Source organism: Coregonus clupeaformis, unplaced genomic scaffold (assembly GCF_020615455.1).
Source record: "Coregonus clupeaformis isolate EN_2021a unplaced genomic scaffold, ASM2061545v1 scaf1281, whole genome shotgun sequence".
Classification (NCBI taxonomy): Eukaryota; Metazoa; Chordata; class Actinopteri; order Salmoniformes; family Salmonidae; genus Coregonus; species Coregonus clupeaformis.
Window position 1 is genome coordinate 28917 of NW_025534735.1, and position 16865 is coordinate 45781.

At 44.6% G+C, this 16865-nt stretch overlaps 1 protein-coding gene across 1 annotated transcript in view; it reads right to left on the reverse strand.

The window, feature by feature from the left end:
• Window positions 1–16865, reverse strand: part of LOC121562182 (general transcription and DNA repair factor IIH helicase subunit XPB) — an 80654-nt gene that overhangs the window by 2831 nt on the left and 60958 nt on the right. Inside the window, 4 exon segments of the mRNA XM_045217942.1 lie at window positions 5138–5284; window positions 7850–7968; window positions 8385–8502; window positions 14170–14266. Of these exon segments, the coding sequence (XP_045073877.1) occupies window positions 5138–5284; window positions 7850–7968; window positions 8385–8502; window positions 14170–14266 (481 nt within the window).

Sequence of the window (16865 nt, forward strand, 5' to 3'; positions counted from 1 at the left end):
GGAGGGGAGAGAGAGCATAGAGTTTAGATTATAGAACTGGAGGGGGAGAGAGAGTTTAGAATATAGAACTGGAGGGGAGAGAGAGTTTAGAATATAGAACTGGAGGGGAGAGAGAGTTTAGAATATAGAACTGGAGGGGAGAGAGAGTTTAGAATATGGAACTGGAGGGGGAGAGAGAGCATAGAGTTTAGATTAGTGGAACTGGAGGGAGAGAGAGTTTAGAATATGGAACTGGAGGGGAGAGAGAGTTTAGAATATAGAACTGGGAGGGAGAGAGAGTTTAGAATATAGAACTGGAGGGAGAGAGAGTTTAGAATATAGAACTGGAGGGAGAGAGAGTTTAGAATATGGAACTGGAGGGGAGAGAGAGCATAGAGTTTAGATTATAGAACTGGAGGGAGAGAGAGTTTAGAATATAGAACTGGAGGGGAGAGAGAGTTTAGAATATGGAACTGGAGGGGGAGAGAGAGCAAGAGTTTAGAATATAGAACTGGAGGGGGAGAGAGAGTTTAGAATATAGAACTGAGGGAGAGAGAGTTTAGAATATAGAACTGGAGGGGAGAGAGAGTTTAGAATATAGAACTGGAGGGAGAGAGAGTTTAGAATATAGAACTGGAGGGGAGAGAGAGTTTAGAATATAGAACTGGAGGGAGAGAGAGTTTAGAATATAGAACTGGAGGGAGGCGAGAGTTCAGAATATGGAACTGGAGGAGAGAGAGTTTAGAATATGGAACTGGAGGGAGAGAGAGTTTAGAATATGGAACTGGAGGGGAGAGAGAGCATAGAGTTTAGAATATAGAACTGGAGGGAGAGCATAGAGTTTAGAATATAGAACTGGAGGGGAGAGCATAGAGTTTAGAATATAGAACTGGAGGGGAGAGCATAGAGTTTAGAATATAGAACTGGAGGGAGAGAGAGCAAGCATAGAGCTTAGAATATAGAACTGGAGGGAGAGAGAGTTTAGAATATAGAACTGGAGGGAGAGAGAGCATAGAATATAGAACTGGAGGGAGAGAGAGTTTAGAATATAGAACTGGAGGGGAGAGAGAGTTTAGAATATAGAACTGGAGGGGAGAGAGAGTTTAGAATATAGAACTGGAGGGGGAGAGAGAGTTTAGAATATAGGAACTGGAGGGGAGAGAGAGTTTAGAATATGGAACTGGAGGGGAGAGAGAGCATAGAGTTTAGATTATAGAACTGGAGGGGAGAGAGAGTTTAGAATATAGAACTGGAGGGGAGAGAGAGTTTAGAATATAGAACTGGAGGGAGAGAGAGTTTAGAATATGGAACTGGAGGGGAGAGAGAGCATAGAGTTTAGATTATAGAACTGGAGGGGAGAGAGAGTTTAGAATATAGAACTGGAGGGAGAGAGAGTTTAGAATATGGAACTGGAGGGGAGAGAGAGCTAGAGTTTAGAATATAGAACTGGAGGGAGAGCATAGAGTTTAGAATATAGAACTGGAGGGGAGAGAGAGCAAGCATAGAGCTTAGAATGTAGAACTGGAGGGGAGAGCATAGAGTTTAGAATATAGAACTGGAGGGGAGAGCATAGAGTTTAGAATATAGAATTGGAGGGGAGAGCATAGAGTTTAGAATATAGAATTGGAGGGGGAGAGCATAGAGTTTAGAATATAGAACTGGAGGGAGAGCATAGAGTTTAGAATATAGAACTGGAGGGAGAGCATAGAGTTTAGAATATAGAACTGGAGGGGAGAGCATAGAGTTTAGAATATAGAATTGGAGGGGAGAGCATAGAGTTTAGAATATAGAACTGGAGGGGAGAGCATAGAGTTTAGAATATAGAACTGGAGGGGAGAGCATAGGATTGTAGAATATAGAACTGGAGGGAGAGCATAGAGTTTAGAATATAGAACTGGAGGGGGAGAGAGAGCAAGCATAGAGCTTAGAATATAGAACTGGAGGGGAGAGAGAGTTTAGAATATAGAGCTGGAGGGGAGAGAGAGCATAGAATATAGAACTGGAGGGGAGAGAGAGTTTAGAATATAGAACTGGAGGGGAGAGAGAGTTTAGAATATAGAACTGGAGGGGAGAGAGAGTTTAGAATATAGAACTGGAGGGGAGAGAGAGTTTAGAATATAGAACTGGAGGGGAGAGCATAGAGTTTAGAATGTAGAACTGGAGGGGAGAGAGAGTTTAGAATATAGAACTGGAGGGGAGAGAGAGTTTAGAATATGGAACTGGAGGGGGAGAGAGAGCATAGAGTTTAGATTATAGAACTGGAGGGGAGAGAGAGTTTAGAATATAGAACTGGAGGGGAGAGAGAGTTTAGAATATAGAACTGGAGGGGAGAGAGAGTTTAGAATATAGAACTGGAGGGGGAGAGAGAGTTTAGAATATAGAACTGGAGGGGAGAGAGAGTTTAGAATATAGAACTGGAGGGGAGAGAGAGTTTAGAATATGGAACTGGAGGGGGAGAGAGAGCATAGAGTTTAGATTATAGAACTGGAGGGGAGAGAGAGTTTAGAATATAGAACTGGAGGGGAGAGAGAGTTTAGAATATGGAACTGGAGGGGGAGAGAGAGCATAGAGTTTAGAATATAAAACTGGAGGGGAGAGCATAGAGTTTAGAATATAGAACTGGAGGGGAGAGCATAGAGTTTAGAATATAGAACTGGAGGGGAGAGCATAGAGTTTAGAATATAGAACTGGAGGGGAGAGCATAGAGTTTAGAATATAGAACTGGAGGGGAGAGAGAGCAAGCATAGAGCTTAGAATATAGAACTGGAGGGGAGAGAGAGTTTAGAATATAGAACTGGAGGGGAGAGAGAGCATAGAATATAGAACTGGAGGGGAGAGAGAGTTTAGAATATAGAACTGGAGGGGAGAGAGAGTTTAGAATATAGAACTGGAGGGAGAGCGAGTTTAGAATATAGAACTGGAGGGGAGAGCATAGAGTTTAGAATATAGAACTGGAGGGGAGAGAGAGTTTAGAATATAGAACTGGAGGGGAGAGAGAGTTTAGAATATGGAACTGGAGGGGGAGAGAGAGCATAGAGTTTAGATTATAGAACTGGAGGGGAGAGAGAGTTTAGAATATAGAACTGGAGGGGAGAGAGAGTTTAGAATATAGAACTGGAGGGAGAGAGAGTTTAGAATATGGAACTGGAGGGGGAGAGAGAGCATAGAGTTTAGATTATAGAACTGGAGGGGAGAGAGAGTTTAGAATATAGAACTGGAGGGGAGAGAGAGTTTAGAATATAGAACTGGAGGGGAGAGAGAGTTTAGAATATAGAACTGGAGGGGAGAGAGAGTTTAGAATATGGAACTGGAGGGGGAGAGAGAGCATAGAGTTTAGATTATGGAACTGGAGGGGAGAGAGAGTTTAGAATATGGAACTGGAGGGGGAGAGAGAGTTTAGAATATAGAACTGGAGGGGAGAGAGAGTTTAGAATATAGAACTGGAGGGGAGAGAGAGTTTAGAATATAGAACTGGAGGGGAGAGAGAGTTTAGAATATGGAACTGGAGGGGGAGAGAGAGCATAGAGTTTAGATTATAGAACTGGAGGGGAGAGAGAGTTTAGAATATAGAACTGGAGGGGAGAGAGAGTTTAGAATATGGAACTGGAGGGGGAGAGAGAGCATAGAGTTTAGAATATAGAACTGGAGGGGAGAGAGAGTTTAGAATATAGAACTGGAGGGGAGAGAGAGTTTAGAATATAGAACTGGAGGGAGAGAGAGAGTTTAGAATATAGAACTGGAGGGGAGAGAGAGTTTAGAATATAGAACTGGAGGGGAGAGAGAGTTTAGAATATAGAACTGGAGGGGAGAGAGAGTTTAGAATATAGAACTGGAGGGAGGCGAGAGTTCAGAATATGGAACTGGAGGGGAGAGAGAGTTTAGAATATGGAACTGGAGGGGAGAGAGAGTTTAGAATATGGAACTGGAGGGGGAGAGAGAGCATAGAGTTTAGAATATAGAACTGGAGGGGAGAGCATAGAGTTTAGAATATAGAACTGGAGGGGAGAGCATAGAGTTTAGAATATAGAACTGGAGGGGAGAGCATAGAGTTTAGAATATAGAACTGGAGGGGAGAGAGAGCAAGCATAGAGCTTAGAATATAGAACTGGAGGGGAGAGAGAGTTTAGAATATAGAACTGGAGGGGAGAGAGAGCATAGAATATAGAACTGGAGGGGAGAGAGAGTTTAGAATATAGAACTGGAGGGGAGAGAGAGTTTAGAATATAGAACTGGAGGGGAGAGAGAGTTTAGAATATAGAACTGGAGGGAGAGAGAGTTTAGAATATAGAACTGGAGGGGAGAGAGAGTTTAGAATATGGAACTGGAGGGGGAGAGAGAGCATAGAGTTTAGATTATAGAACTGGAGGGGAGAGAGAGTTTAGAATATAGAACTGGAGGGGAGAGAGAGTTTAGAATATAGAACTGGAGGGGAGAGAGAGTTTAGAATATGGAACTGGAGGGGGAGAGAGAGCATAGAGTTTAGATTATAGAACTGGAGGGGGAGAGAGAGTTTAGAATATAGAACTGGAGGGAGAGAGAGTTTAGAATATGGAACTGGAGGGGGAGAGAGAGCATAGAGTTTAGAATATAGAACTGGAGGGGAGAGAGAGTTTAGAATATAGAACTGGAGGGGAGAGAGAGTTTAGAATATAGAACTGGAGGGAGGCGAGAGTTCAGAATATGGAACTGGAGGGGAGAGAGAGTTTAGAATATGGAACTGGAGGGGAGAGAGAGTTTAGAATATGGAACTGGGGGGGGAGAGAGAGTTTAGAATATGGAACTGGAGGGGAGAGAGAGTTTAGAATATAGAACTGGAGGGGGAGAGAGAGCGAGAGAGAGTTCAGGGTAGAGAGCATAGTGTTAAGAATCAGAATCTTAGAGTCACTACTGACCTGCCTATCTGATCAGGTAAGCTTAAGTTATCAAAAAGCTATACACAATACAATTCTTGCATACAATATAATTCCCTGATGAATGATTGCCTAATGTGACAGTAATAGATTCCTAACTGTCTGACAGGAAGAATGGTTTTTAATGCCCCGACTTCATATAACTTGACAGACCAGATGTGTTTCCCAATGCCTGGACAGACTGAAGTCAATCCCAGAAAGGATGTCCACATTTCATCGACAGATTGATAAAAGAGGTGTGCGTATACCATTGGCCGTCCATTCTCTCCGATGACCACCTCCTCCTCTGCGTCGAGGTCCGTGGCAGCCAGAACCTTCTGAAGGAGCTGATACTGCTCCTCTCTGGAGGAGAACATCAGATTATCCTCCTCCATCCCTGCCATTTTAGTGATCACCTGGAGGAAGAGGAGGAGGAGGAGGAGGAGGAAGAGGAAGAGGAAGAGGAAGAGGAGGAGGAGGAGGAGGAGGAAGAGGAGGAGGAGGAGGAGGAGGAGGAGGAGGGGGAGGAGGAGGAAGAGGAGGAGGAGGAGGAGGGGGAGGAGGAGGAGGAGGGGGAGGAGGAGGAGGAGGAGGAGGAGGAAGAGGAAGAGGAAGAGGAGGAGGAGGAAGAGGAGGAGGAGGAGGAGGAGGAGGAGGAGATTAGGGAGGACGAAGACAGAGTGAGATCAGTGCTTAATTTGAGCCGTAGCAAACCGGAGCACGCTCCCCCCCCCAACTCTGCGATCAGGTCAAATTAAAAATACTTTTTTTCTTGAGTATGTTCCAGAAGCTCAGAGCTCCACAGGTCATTCAGTGTCTCTCGTTCTCATGTGATCCGGACAGAGAGCAGGGTGGTGGGGGGGGGGGAGAAGAGGGGAGGGAGGACAGAGGGTAGCCTCGCAAGCCGGCTGATCTCGCAAGCTTACGCGAATGTTCCCTGCATGCAGTAATTAGTTTAGTAATTACGAAGCTAGGCGGGAGGGAGGGAGGGAGAGACTGGTAACTTCAAACAATCCCTAATAGGGAGACAAGCATGAAAAGACCCAGAGAATATTTCCTTTTTAACGTTTTTTTTTTTGAACGTGTCGTAATGTGTGAACGTCCAGACTGCCTCTGACGTGGTAATGTGTGAACGCGCAGACTGCCTCTGACGTGGTAATGCGTGAACGCGCAGACTGCCTCTGACGTGGTAATGTGTGAACGCGCAGACTGCCTCTGGACGTGGTAATGTGAACGCCGCAGACTGCCTCTGACGTGGTAATGTGTGAACGCGCAGACTGCCTCTGACGTGGTAATGTGTGAACGCGCAGACTGCCTCTGACGTGGTAATGTGTGAATGCGCAGACTGCCTCTGACGTGGTAATGTGTGAACGCGCAGACTGCCTCTGACGTGGTAATGCGTGAACGTGCAGACTGCCTCTGACGTGGTAATGTGTATAATCATTTCAGCCATTTTAGTTTCTTACTTGTTTTCTGACTGAAAAGTTCTGTTACCGAAATCCCTAATTTGTTTAGGCAAAAACATTCCCCTCAACCCTTTGCTCTCTTTACGTGAAACATGTAAGCATCGCTTTCATGCGACCAATAGGGCCTGACCTATTTAGCCCGTCATAATCACAGGAATAAATTGGTTATAACAAACTCAGAACACAGTAATGTCGACAGCAAAATGGATACGGAGGACGTGAAAAATAAACTTGAAAAACGGGCGAATGTTTACTGGTTGCTCAGGAGGGAAAGGGGAAGTCAGGTCTGTGGAAGACATTTTACTTAGTTGTGTGAAAAGAGATCAATAAAAAGAAGGGTATAGGAGCGAGCGTTGCGTGAGTATCATGTGTGCCAAACAGTTGCTGTTAGATTACAATATAATTTTTTCTGACCATTTGGAAATAGCGTAAACAAAACTAAAACAAATAAGTGTAACAGAGAGATTGTTCTAATGAAAATAATAATAATAATAATAATAATAATAATAATAATAATATTGTGATGTCACGAGAGGCTACACAGCTTTCAGCGGGATTGCTCAAGTAGTGCAAGGAGACCAGGTTCAACCAAAACAAGGATTTTATTAAAGGTCTTGGGAAACTAACGAAAGTATAACACAATTCTGTTCTCTGGTGGCTCTTAAGGGTTAACAGTTCAGGGATGTCTCTTCCACATCCAAAATCATAACTCTCCCTCGCTCAAATAACTTTTCCCCAGTCTTACTGTATTCCACGTTGCAGCTAGTGGCCAACCCAGCAAAACGTCCTTCCAAATGTCCCACACGTATTTCCACAGGTGCATATATCCAAAGGTGAGTATTTCCCAAAGGTAAGTATCTCCAAATCCTTATATTCCTCATGGAAGTGGACGTGCAGCACTCTTGTCCTCCAGAGAGCCCAGCTTGGAGACTGTGTCTCTTCACCCCCCACACTCCCTCAGTGTGTCTCTTCCCCTTCCAAACCTTCAGCTCATCAGCTCCTGATTTGTTTCAGCTGCGTGGGAAGATTGGCCATAGAGGGGTGGCGTTCCCGACCATACCAGCAGATGGAGCCATAGCTGTCTGGGTTTGCAGCCACCTCAGGGGGATGTAACGTCCCTCCAGGACACAGCCTCTCGTGACATCACAATATATATAAAGCCGCCTTTATTACAGCAGATTGAAAACAGTTGGATGCATTCGTGAATTGCGGTTTATTTATTGTTCAGGCTCATTATTCAAAAGCTCCCTTTCTTATTTAATTTTAAAAACTAAAATGCTTGATTGCATTTGTATTGTAACTGACCTTGAAGCTGTAGCCCTGGTCCACCAGGAACCTCTGTCTCTGTTTGGGTTAGTATTGTATTGTAACTGACCTTGAAGCTGTAGCCCTGGTCCACCAGGAACCTCTGTCTCTGTTTGGGTTAGTATTGTATTGTAACTGACCTTGAAGCTGTAGCCCTGGTCCACCAGGAACCTCTGTCTCTGTTTGGGTTAGTATTGTACTGTAACTGACCTTGAAGCTGTAGCCCTGGTCCACCAGGAACCTTTGTCTCTTGGTGCTGTAGGCCATCTCCTGGGTATCTTGTGACACCAACGAGTAGAAGTAGGCATTGTACTCCTCCGCTACCATACCTGTGAGTGTGTGTGGAGGTGTGAGTGTGGAGGTGTGAGTGTGGAGGTGTGAGTGTGTGTGGAGGTGTGTGTGTGTGTGGAGGTGTGTATGTGTGTGTGGAGGTGTGTGTGTGTGTGTGGAGGTGTGTGTGTGGAGGTTTGTGTGTGGAGGTGTGTGTGTGGAGGTGTGTGTGTGTGTGTGTGTGTGTGGAGGTGTGTGTGTGTGTGTGTGGAGGTGTGTGTGTGGAGTGTGTGTGTGTGTGTGTGTGTGTGTGTGTGTGAGGTGTGTGTGTGTGTGTGGAGGTGTGTGTGGAGGTGTGTGTGTGGAAAGGGGAAACAGGAAAAGACTATCAGTGAAAGGTCAATTTCAATCTCACAGTCAAATCAATGATGGCATTTGACCATACAATACGTACAAGTAATAGTTACACACACACCTTTCTTGGCTCGCAGCACCCTGCCAAGCCTCTGAGCCTCCTGTCTGCGAGATCCCCCGTGAGAGGAGATCTGGATTAGAACATTAGCCTCTGGCAGGTCAAAGGATGTGTCACCCACCTGGGAACAATAAATAAATAAATAAATAAATAAATAAATAAAGAGAGAGAGAGAGAGAGAGAGAGAGAGAGAGAGAGAGAGAGAGAGAGAGAGAGAGAGAGAGAGAGAGAGAGAGAGAGAGAGAGAGAGAGAGAGAGAGAGAGAGAGAGAGAGAGAGAGAGAGAGAGAGAGAGAGAGAGAGAGAGAGAGAGAGAGAGAGAGAGAGAGACAGAGAGAGAGACAGAGAGAGAGAGACAGAGAGACAGAGAGACAGAGAGACAGAGAGTGTGTTTGTGAGTGATGATGTGAGTGATAATGTGAGTGATAGTGTGAGTGATAGTGTGAGTGATGATGAGTGATAGTGTGAGTGATAGTGTGAGTGATAGTGTGAGTGATAGTGTGAGTGATAGTGTGAGTGATAGTGTGAGTGATAGTGTGAGTGATAGTGTGAGTGTGAATGAATACAGGTAACTGCCAAAACAATGGAAACTATTGAGTAAATGAGGGATATAACGTATATTGAAAGCAGGTGCTTCCACACAGGTGTGATTCCTGAGTTAATTGAGCAATTAACATCCCATCATGCTTAGGGTCAAGTATAAAAATGCTAGCCAGGTCATTATTTTGGCTACCATGGCTATGTCCCCTGTCATGACTTGCCCTCATGGGTTGACGATCAAACATAAATAATATAATATAATATGCCATTTAGCAGACGCTTTTATCCAAAGCTGACTTACAGTCATGCGTGCATAAATTTTTTGTGTATGGTGTGGTCCCCGGGGGATCGAACCCACTACCTTGGCGTTACAAGCGCCGTGCTCTACCAGCTGAGCTACAGAGGACCACGTGTGGTGGTCCCTGAGCAGAGGGTTGGGAAACCCCTTCTCTCCTGCTCTAATGCCGGCTAGGAAAAGGTTCGAACACCCCCTTTCCTGGGGGCCAGTTTTATGACCGGTCGTAAAAATACCGCGCAGACTTTCTCTTCCTTGCCACAAAGTATCGGGAGAAAGGACCCCTTTTGTTAACAAAGGAAGTCTTCCCGCCAAGACTCAATCATCCAAAAGTGGATAATGAAACAATATTCCTACTTAAAAAGAATGTGGGAAATGGTCGGCGGAGACTTAAAGAACAATCATGTCAAATCCATTACTATGATGTCATTAAAGACGGTGGAACAACATAACAGTATCTCTGGGGGGGCTACAGTTATGAGGTTTGCATCTAATTGTTGTATAAAACAAATGATTAAGTATAATAATACTTTAGTGAAGATAACAATGTGATTTTATCATTCTAGATGATTCTGATTGTTCTAGATGAGATGATTGTTTTCCATATTGATTTGTTCTCAGTCAGTGGCCACGCCCAGATGAGCACAAACATGATGGGACGCCCCTTTTACCCAGAGGGCATAAAAAGCCTTGAAAAAACATTTTAACATTAGACCAGCAGAAGTGAAGCGTGAGCTAAACATTGCAAATGGTTGAATTTCTACCAGACCAGGAAGCCCCACGGCTTAAAATGGTTGCCACTCTACAAGACCAGGAAGCCCCACGGCTTAAAATGGTTGCCACTCTACAAGACCAGGAAGCCCCACGGCTTAAAATGGTTGCCACTCTACAAGACCAGGAAGCCCATGGCTTAAAATGGTTGCCACTCTACAAGACCAGCAGACGTGAAGCGTGAGCCAAACGTTACAAAATTGTTTAAAACTACAACTCCGTTAACAAAAGGAAGACCAAGCGTACTACGGTATAAGCCGGAATGTTGCAAATGGTTGAATTTCTACAAGATCAAGAAGCGTGAAACTGAAGCTACACGTTACAAAATGGTTAGACCAGAAAGACCAGAAGACGTGAGACGTTAGTCCACACGTTTGAAATGGAGAAACTCTGAAACTCTCAACCTCTATACGGGGTGAAGAAGGAGACAATGCACTAGACCTTATCATCTCAGTCTGCAGCTGGCATGTATAGTCGTCTAGAGAACTTTCACTAAAAAGACACGAGAGAGGAGAGGACAATCCCTCTCAGACAACCGCTGGTACATCTGAAGTATCTATTCTAACCACCGCTACGACCAGAAACTCTACCGAGGACATTGGGATCTCTGGTGGGCAAACCAGAGTCCTACATCATCAACTCGACTATCGAGGACAGCTACACGTAAATACGTGTTGCATTTCTAATCCGAATGAGCGTTTAGTGGGGGTTTTAAGCGTTTTTCTATTTCCGTGTAGCGTAGTTTCCAAAGTAACCACGATAGTTTGAATCTCTGTCTCTCCCTTCCACTCTGACCCTCCTTCTACCCAAGCATTCATGCTATTGTTAGTCCAGTCCACTAGGGACCTGTTTTCATTGTATTTACGTTAGTAATCAATAACTTGTATTGTATTATTATTTAGTTAGTTAGTGATATGATGTGTTTTATGATGTGTAATGATGTCATGTCGTAGTATCATGGGGGACCAGGAAAGAGTTAGTAGATCATTAGGTTTGGTGCCAGAAAGTCTACATTCCATTATGTCAAAGGAGATTACTGATGTTTAGGATAGCATGATGGATGGACAGGATATAATGACCTGGGGCAAAGGGTAATAACAACAGAGAAAGGGGAGGGGCCTATGATGGTTGCCAGATGTATGTGAAAGGGAGGATAACCAAGAGTATTGAAGGAGGTTAGATTTGTGTGTGTGTGGGCAGTTCAACTGACGAAGGGCAAAGCCATGTCCGTTTGTTAGATGAACCCACGAGGTCGCGATCCCAATAAATACTTGGTATAAAACCTCCACAGAATGTCTAAGTAAATTCTTGCATCTTGAACTTCTCAATACCAGAAACTCATCAATAACAGTTAGTAAATAAATCATTAAGCCAATTTGTGTATTGCTGATTCATCAATAAGGTTAGGGTTTTTGCAGGTTCAAGGATTATGCGACGTTCAGAATGAGACTGATAAGAGGTAATGACTGTTATCGATATACAGTGGGGAAAAAAAGTATTTAGTCAGCCACCAATTGTGCAAGTTCTCCCAGAAAATCACATTGTAGGATTTTTAATGAATTTATTTGCAAATTATGGTGGAAAATAAGTATTTGGTCAATAACAAAAGTTTCTCAATACTTTGTTATATACCCTTTGTTGGCAATGACACAGGTCAAACGTTTTCTTTAAGTCTTCACAAGGTTTTCACACACTGTTGCTGGTATTTTGGCCCATTCCTCCATGCAGATCTCCTCTAGAGCAGTGATGTTTTGGGGCTGTCGCTGGGCAACACGGACTTTCAACTCCCTCCAAAGATTTTCTATGGGGCCCCATTCATTCTTTCCTTTACACGGATCAGTCCTCCTGGTCCCTTTGCAGAAAAACAGCCCCAAAGCATGATGTTTCCACCCCCATGCTTCACAGTAGGTATGGTGTTCTTTGGATGCAACTCAGCATTCTTTGTCCTCCAAACACGACTGAGTTGAGTTTTTACCAAAAGTTCTATTTTGGTTTCATCTGACCATATGACATTCTCCCAATCCTCTTCTGGATCATCCAAATGCACTCTAGCAAACTTCAGACGGGCCTGGACATGTACTGGCTTAAGCAGGGGGACACGTCTGGCACTGCAGGATTTGAGTCCCTGGCAGCGTAGTGTGTTACTGATGGTAGGCTTTGTTACTTTGGTCCCAGCTCTCTGCAGGTCATTCACTAGGTCCCCCCGTGTGGTTCTGGGATTTTTGCTCACCGTTCTTGTGATCATTTTGACCCCACGGGGTGAGATCTTGCGTGGAGCCCCAGATTGAGGGAGATTATCAGTGGTCTTGTATGTCTTCCATTTCCTAATAATTGCTCCCACAGTTGATTTCTTCAAACCAAGCTGCTTACCTGTTGCAGATTCAGTCTTCCCAGCCTGGTGCAGGTCTATAATTTTGTTTCTGGTGTCCTTTGACAGCTCTTTGGTCTTGGTCATAGTGGAGTTTGGAGTGTGACTGTTTGAGGTTGTGGACAGGTGTCTTTTATACTGATAACAAGTTCAAACAGGTGCCATTAATACAGGTAACGAGTGGAGGACAGAGGAGCCTCTTAAAGAATAAGTTACAGGTCTGTGAGAGCCAGAAATCTTGCTTGTTTGTAGGTGACCAAATACTTATTTTCCACCATAATTTGCAAATAAATTCATAAAAAATCCTACAATGTGATTTTCTGGATTTTTGTTTCTCAATTTGTCTGTCATAGTTGACGTGTACCTATGATGAAAATTACAGGCCTCTCATCTTTTTAAAGTGGGAGAACTTGCACAATTGGTGGCTGACTAAATACTTTTTTTCCCCACTGTATAACATAAACTCAGCACTGTATAACATAAACTCCTCTTTCAGGACCCTGTCTTTCAAAGATAATTCGTAAAAATCCAAATAACTTCACAGATCTTCATTGTAAACAATTAATGAACATGCACCTGTGGAACGGTCGTTAAGACACTAACAGCTTACAGACGGTAGGCAATTAAGGTCACAGTTATGAAAACTTAGGACACTAAAGAGGCCTTTCTACTGACTCTGAAAAACACCAAAAGAAAGATGCCCAGGGTCCCTGCTCATCTGCGTGAACGTGCCTTAGGCATGCTGCAAGGAGGCATGAGGACTGCAGATGTGGCCAGGGCAATAAATTGCAATGTCCGTACTGTGAGACGCCTAAGACAGCGCTACAGGGAGACAGGACGGACAGCTGATCGTCCTCGCAGTGGCAGACCACGTGTAACAATACTTGCACAGGATCTGTACATCCGAACATCCCACCTGCGGGACAGGTACAGGATGGCAACAACAACTGCCCGAGTTACACCAGGAACGCACAATCCCTCCATCAGTGCTCAGACTGTCCTCAATAGGCTGAGAGAGGCTGGACTGAGGGCTTATAGGCCTGTTGTAAGGCAGGTCCTCACCAGACATCACCGGCAACAACGTCGCCTATGGGCACAAACCCACCGTCGCTGGACCAGACAGGACTGGCAAAAAGTGCTCTTCACGGACGAGTCGCGGTTTTGTCTCACCAGGGGTGATGGTCGGATTCGCGTTTGTCACATGTTACACACGTTAAGTTTGCCGTCTCAGTCACCAAGATCTCAACCCAATTTAACACTTATGGGAGATTCTGGAGCGGCGCCTGAGACAGTGTTTTCCATCAACAAAACACCAAAATGATGGAATTTCTCAAAATGAAGAATCCCTCCAATAGAGTTCCAGACTCTTGTAGAATCTATGCCAAGGTGCATTGAAGCTGTTCTGGCTGCTGGTGGCCCAAAGCCCTATTAAGACACTTTATGTTGGTGTTTATTTTGGAAGTTACGGGACAAGCATGCATGAGGGTGCTCTCACTCTCACTTCACAGCTAAAGAGGAAAGAAACCCTACTACAAATATATTCAACTGGCCTGACCCAGATAACATCATTTCACAATTTGTAGTGACACTCGGTTTTCACCGATGACGACAATGTGAAACTACAGCCTGAGCCACTCAACACAGGGGGTGCATTCATTAAAAAACTGTAGCGAAAAACGTTTTCGCAACGGAACACGTATTGCAACAAAAAAATGAGTTTCTATTGGACAAATTCACTTAGGTCCCTCCCCGTTTGGAGTGAATACACCCCAGGTAACCTCTGAGAAATGATGTGATTGGGGAGTAGTTGGTTACCTTGGAGATGAAGATGGTGTTGATCTTGGGGTTGTGTTTGAAGTTCTGCAGGATCTGCATTCTCTCTCCCTGAGAGGTGGGGCCATAGATATAGGGCCTGAGGGGAGAGAAACGTTAGATATAGAACCTGAGAGAGACGTTAGATATAGGGCCTGAGGGGAGAGAGACGTTAGATATAGAACCTGAGAGATACGTTAGATATAGGACCTGAGAGGAGAGAGACGTTAGATATAGGACCTGAGAGGAGAGAGACATTAGATATTTTACATTTACATTTTAGTCATTTAGCAGACGCTCTTATCCAGAGCGACTTACAGAAGCAATTAGGGTTAAGTGCCTTGCTCAAGGGCACATCGACAGATTTTTCACCTAGTCGGCTCGGGGATTAGAACCAGCGACCTTTCGGTTACTGGCACAACGCTCTTACCCACTAAGCTACCTGCCGCCCCAATAGATATAGGACCTGAGAGGAGAGAGACGTTAGATATAGGACCTGAGAGGAGAGAGACGTTAGATATAGGACCTGAGAGGAGAGAGACGTTAGATATATAGGACCTGAGAGGAGAGAGACGTTAGATATATAGGACCTGAGAGGAGAGAGACGTTAGATATAGGACCTGAGAGGAGAGAGACGTTAGATATAGGACCTGAGAGGAGAGAGACGTTAGATATAGGACCTGAGAGGAGAGAGACGTTAGATATAGGACCTGAGAGGAGAGAGACGTTAGATATAGGACCTGAGAGGAGAGAGACGTTAGATATAGGACCTGAGAGGAGAGAGAGACGTTAGATATAGGACCTGAGAGGAGAGAGACGTTAGATATAGGACCTGAGAGAGAGAGAGACGTTAGATATAGGACCTGAGAGGAGAGAGACGTTAGATATAGGACCTGAGAGGAGAGAGACGTTAGATATAGGACCTGAGAGGAGAGAGACGTTAGATATAGGACCTGAGAGGAGAGAGACGTTAGATATAGGACCTGAGAGGAGAGAGACGTTAGATATAGGACCTGAGAGGAGAGAGACGTTAGATATAGGACCTGAGAGGAGAGAGACGTTAGATATAGGACCTGAGAGGAGAGAGACGTTAGATATAGGACCTGAGAGGAGAGAGACGTTAGATATAGGACCTGAGAGGAGAGAGACGTTAGATATAGGGCCTGAGAGAGACGTTAGATATAGGGCCTGAGGGGAGAGAAACGTTAGATATAGGACCTGAGAGGAGAGAGACGTTAGATATAGAACCTGAGAGGAGAGAGACGTTAGATATAGGACCTGAGAGGAGAGAGACGTTAGATATAGGACCTGAGAGGAGAGAGACGTTAGATATAGGACCCTGAGAGAGAGAGAGACGTTAGATATAGGACCTGAGAGGAGAGAGACGTTAGATATAGGACCTGAGAGGAGAGAGACGTTAGATATAGGACCTGAGAGGAGAGAGACGTTAGATATAGGACCTGAGAGGAGAGAGACGTTAGATATAGGACCTGAGAGGAGAGAGACGTTAGATATATAGGACCTGAGAGGAGAGAGACGTTAGATATATAGGACCTGAGAGGAGAGAGACGTTAGATATAGGACCTGAGAGAGACGTTAGATATAGGACCTGAGAGGAGAGAGACGTTAGATATAGGACCTGAGAGGAGAGAGACGTTAGATAGGAGGACAGGACAGAACGGCAGCCTCTGGTAAGACAAGGGGTGGCGGTCTCTGTATATTTGTAAACAACAGCTGGTGCACAAAATCAAATACTAAGGAAGTCTCGAGGTTTTGCTCGCCTGAGGTAGAGTATCTTATGATAAGCTGTAGACCACACTATTTACCAAGAGAGTTTTCATCTATATTTTTCATAGCTGTCTATTTACCACCACAAACCAATGCTGGCATTAAGATTGCACTGAATGAGTTGTACAAGGCCATTAATCAACAGGAAAACGCTCATCCAGATGCAGCGCTCCTAGTGGCCGGGACTTTAATGCAGGGAAACTTAAATCCGTTCTACCTAATTTCTACCAGCATGTTAAATGTGCAACCAGAGGGAAAAAAACTCTGGACCACCTTTACTCCACACACAGAGACGCTACAAAGCTCTCCCTCGCCCTCCATTTGGCAAATCTGACCATAACTCTATCCTCCTGATTCCTGCTTATAAGCAAAAACTGAAGCAGGAAGCACCAGTGATTCAGTTAATAAAAAAGTGGTCAGATGACGCAGATGCTAAGCTACAGGACTGTTTTGCTAGCACAGACTGGAACATGTTCCGGGATTCTTCAGACAGCATTGAGGAGTACACCACATCAGTCACTGGCTTCATCAATAAGTGCATCGATGATGTCGTCCCCACAGTGACCGTACGTACATACCCCAACCAGAAGCCATGGATTACAGGAAACATCCGCACTGAGCTAAAGGGGTAGAGCTGCCGCTTTCAAGGAACGGGACTCTAACCCGGACGCTTATAAGAAATCCCGCTATGACCTCCGACGAACCATCAAACAGGCAAAAGAGTCAATACAGGTCTAAGATTGAATCATACTACACTGGCTCTGACGCTCGTCGGATGTGGCAGGGGGCTTGAAAACTATTACAGACTACAAAGGGAAGCACAGCCGCGAAGCTGCCCAGTGACACAAGCCTACCAGACGAGCTAAACCACTTCTATGCTCGCTCGAGGCAAGCAACACTGAAGCATGCAT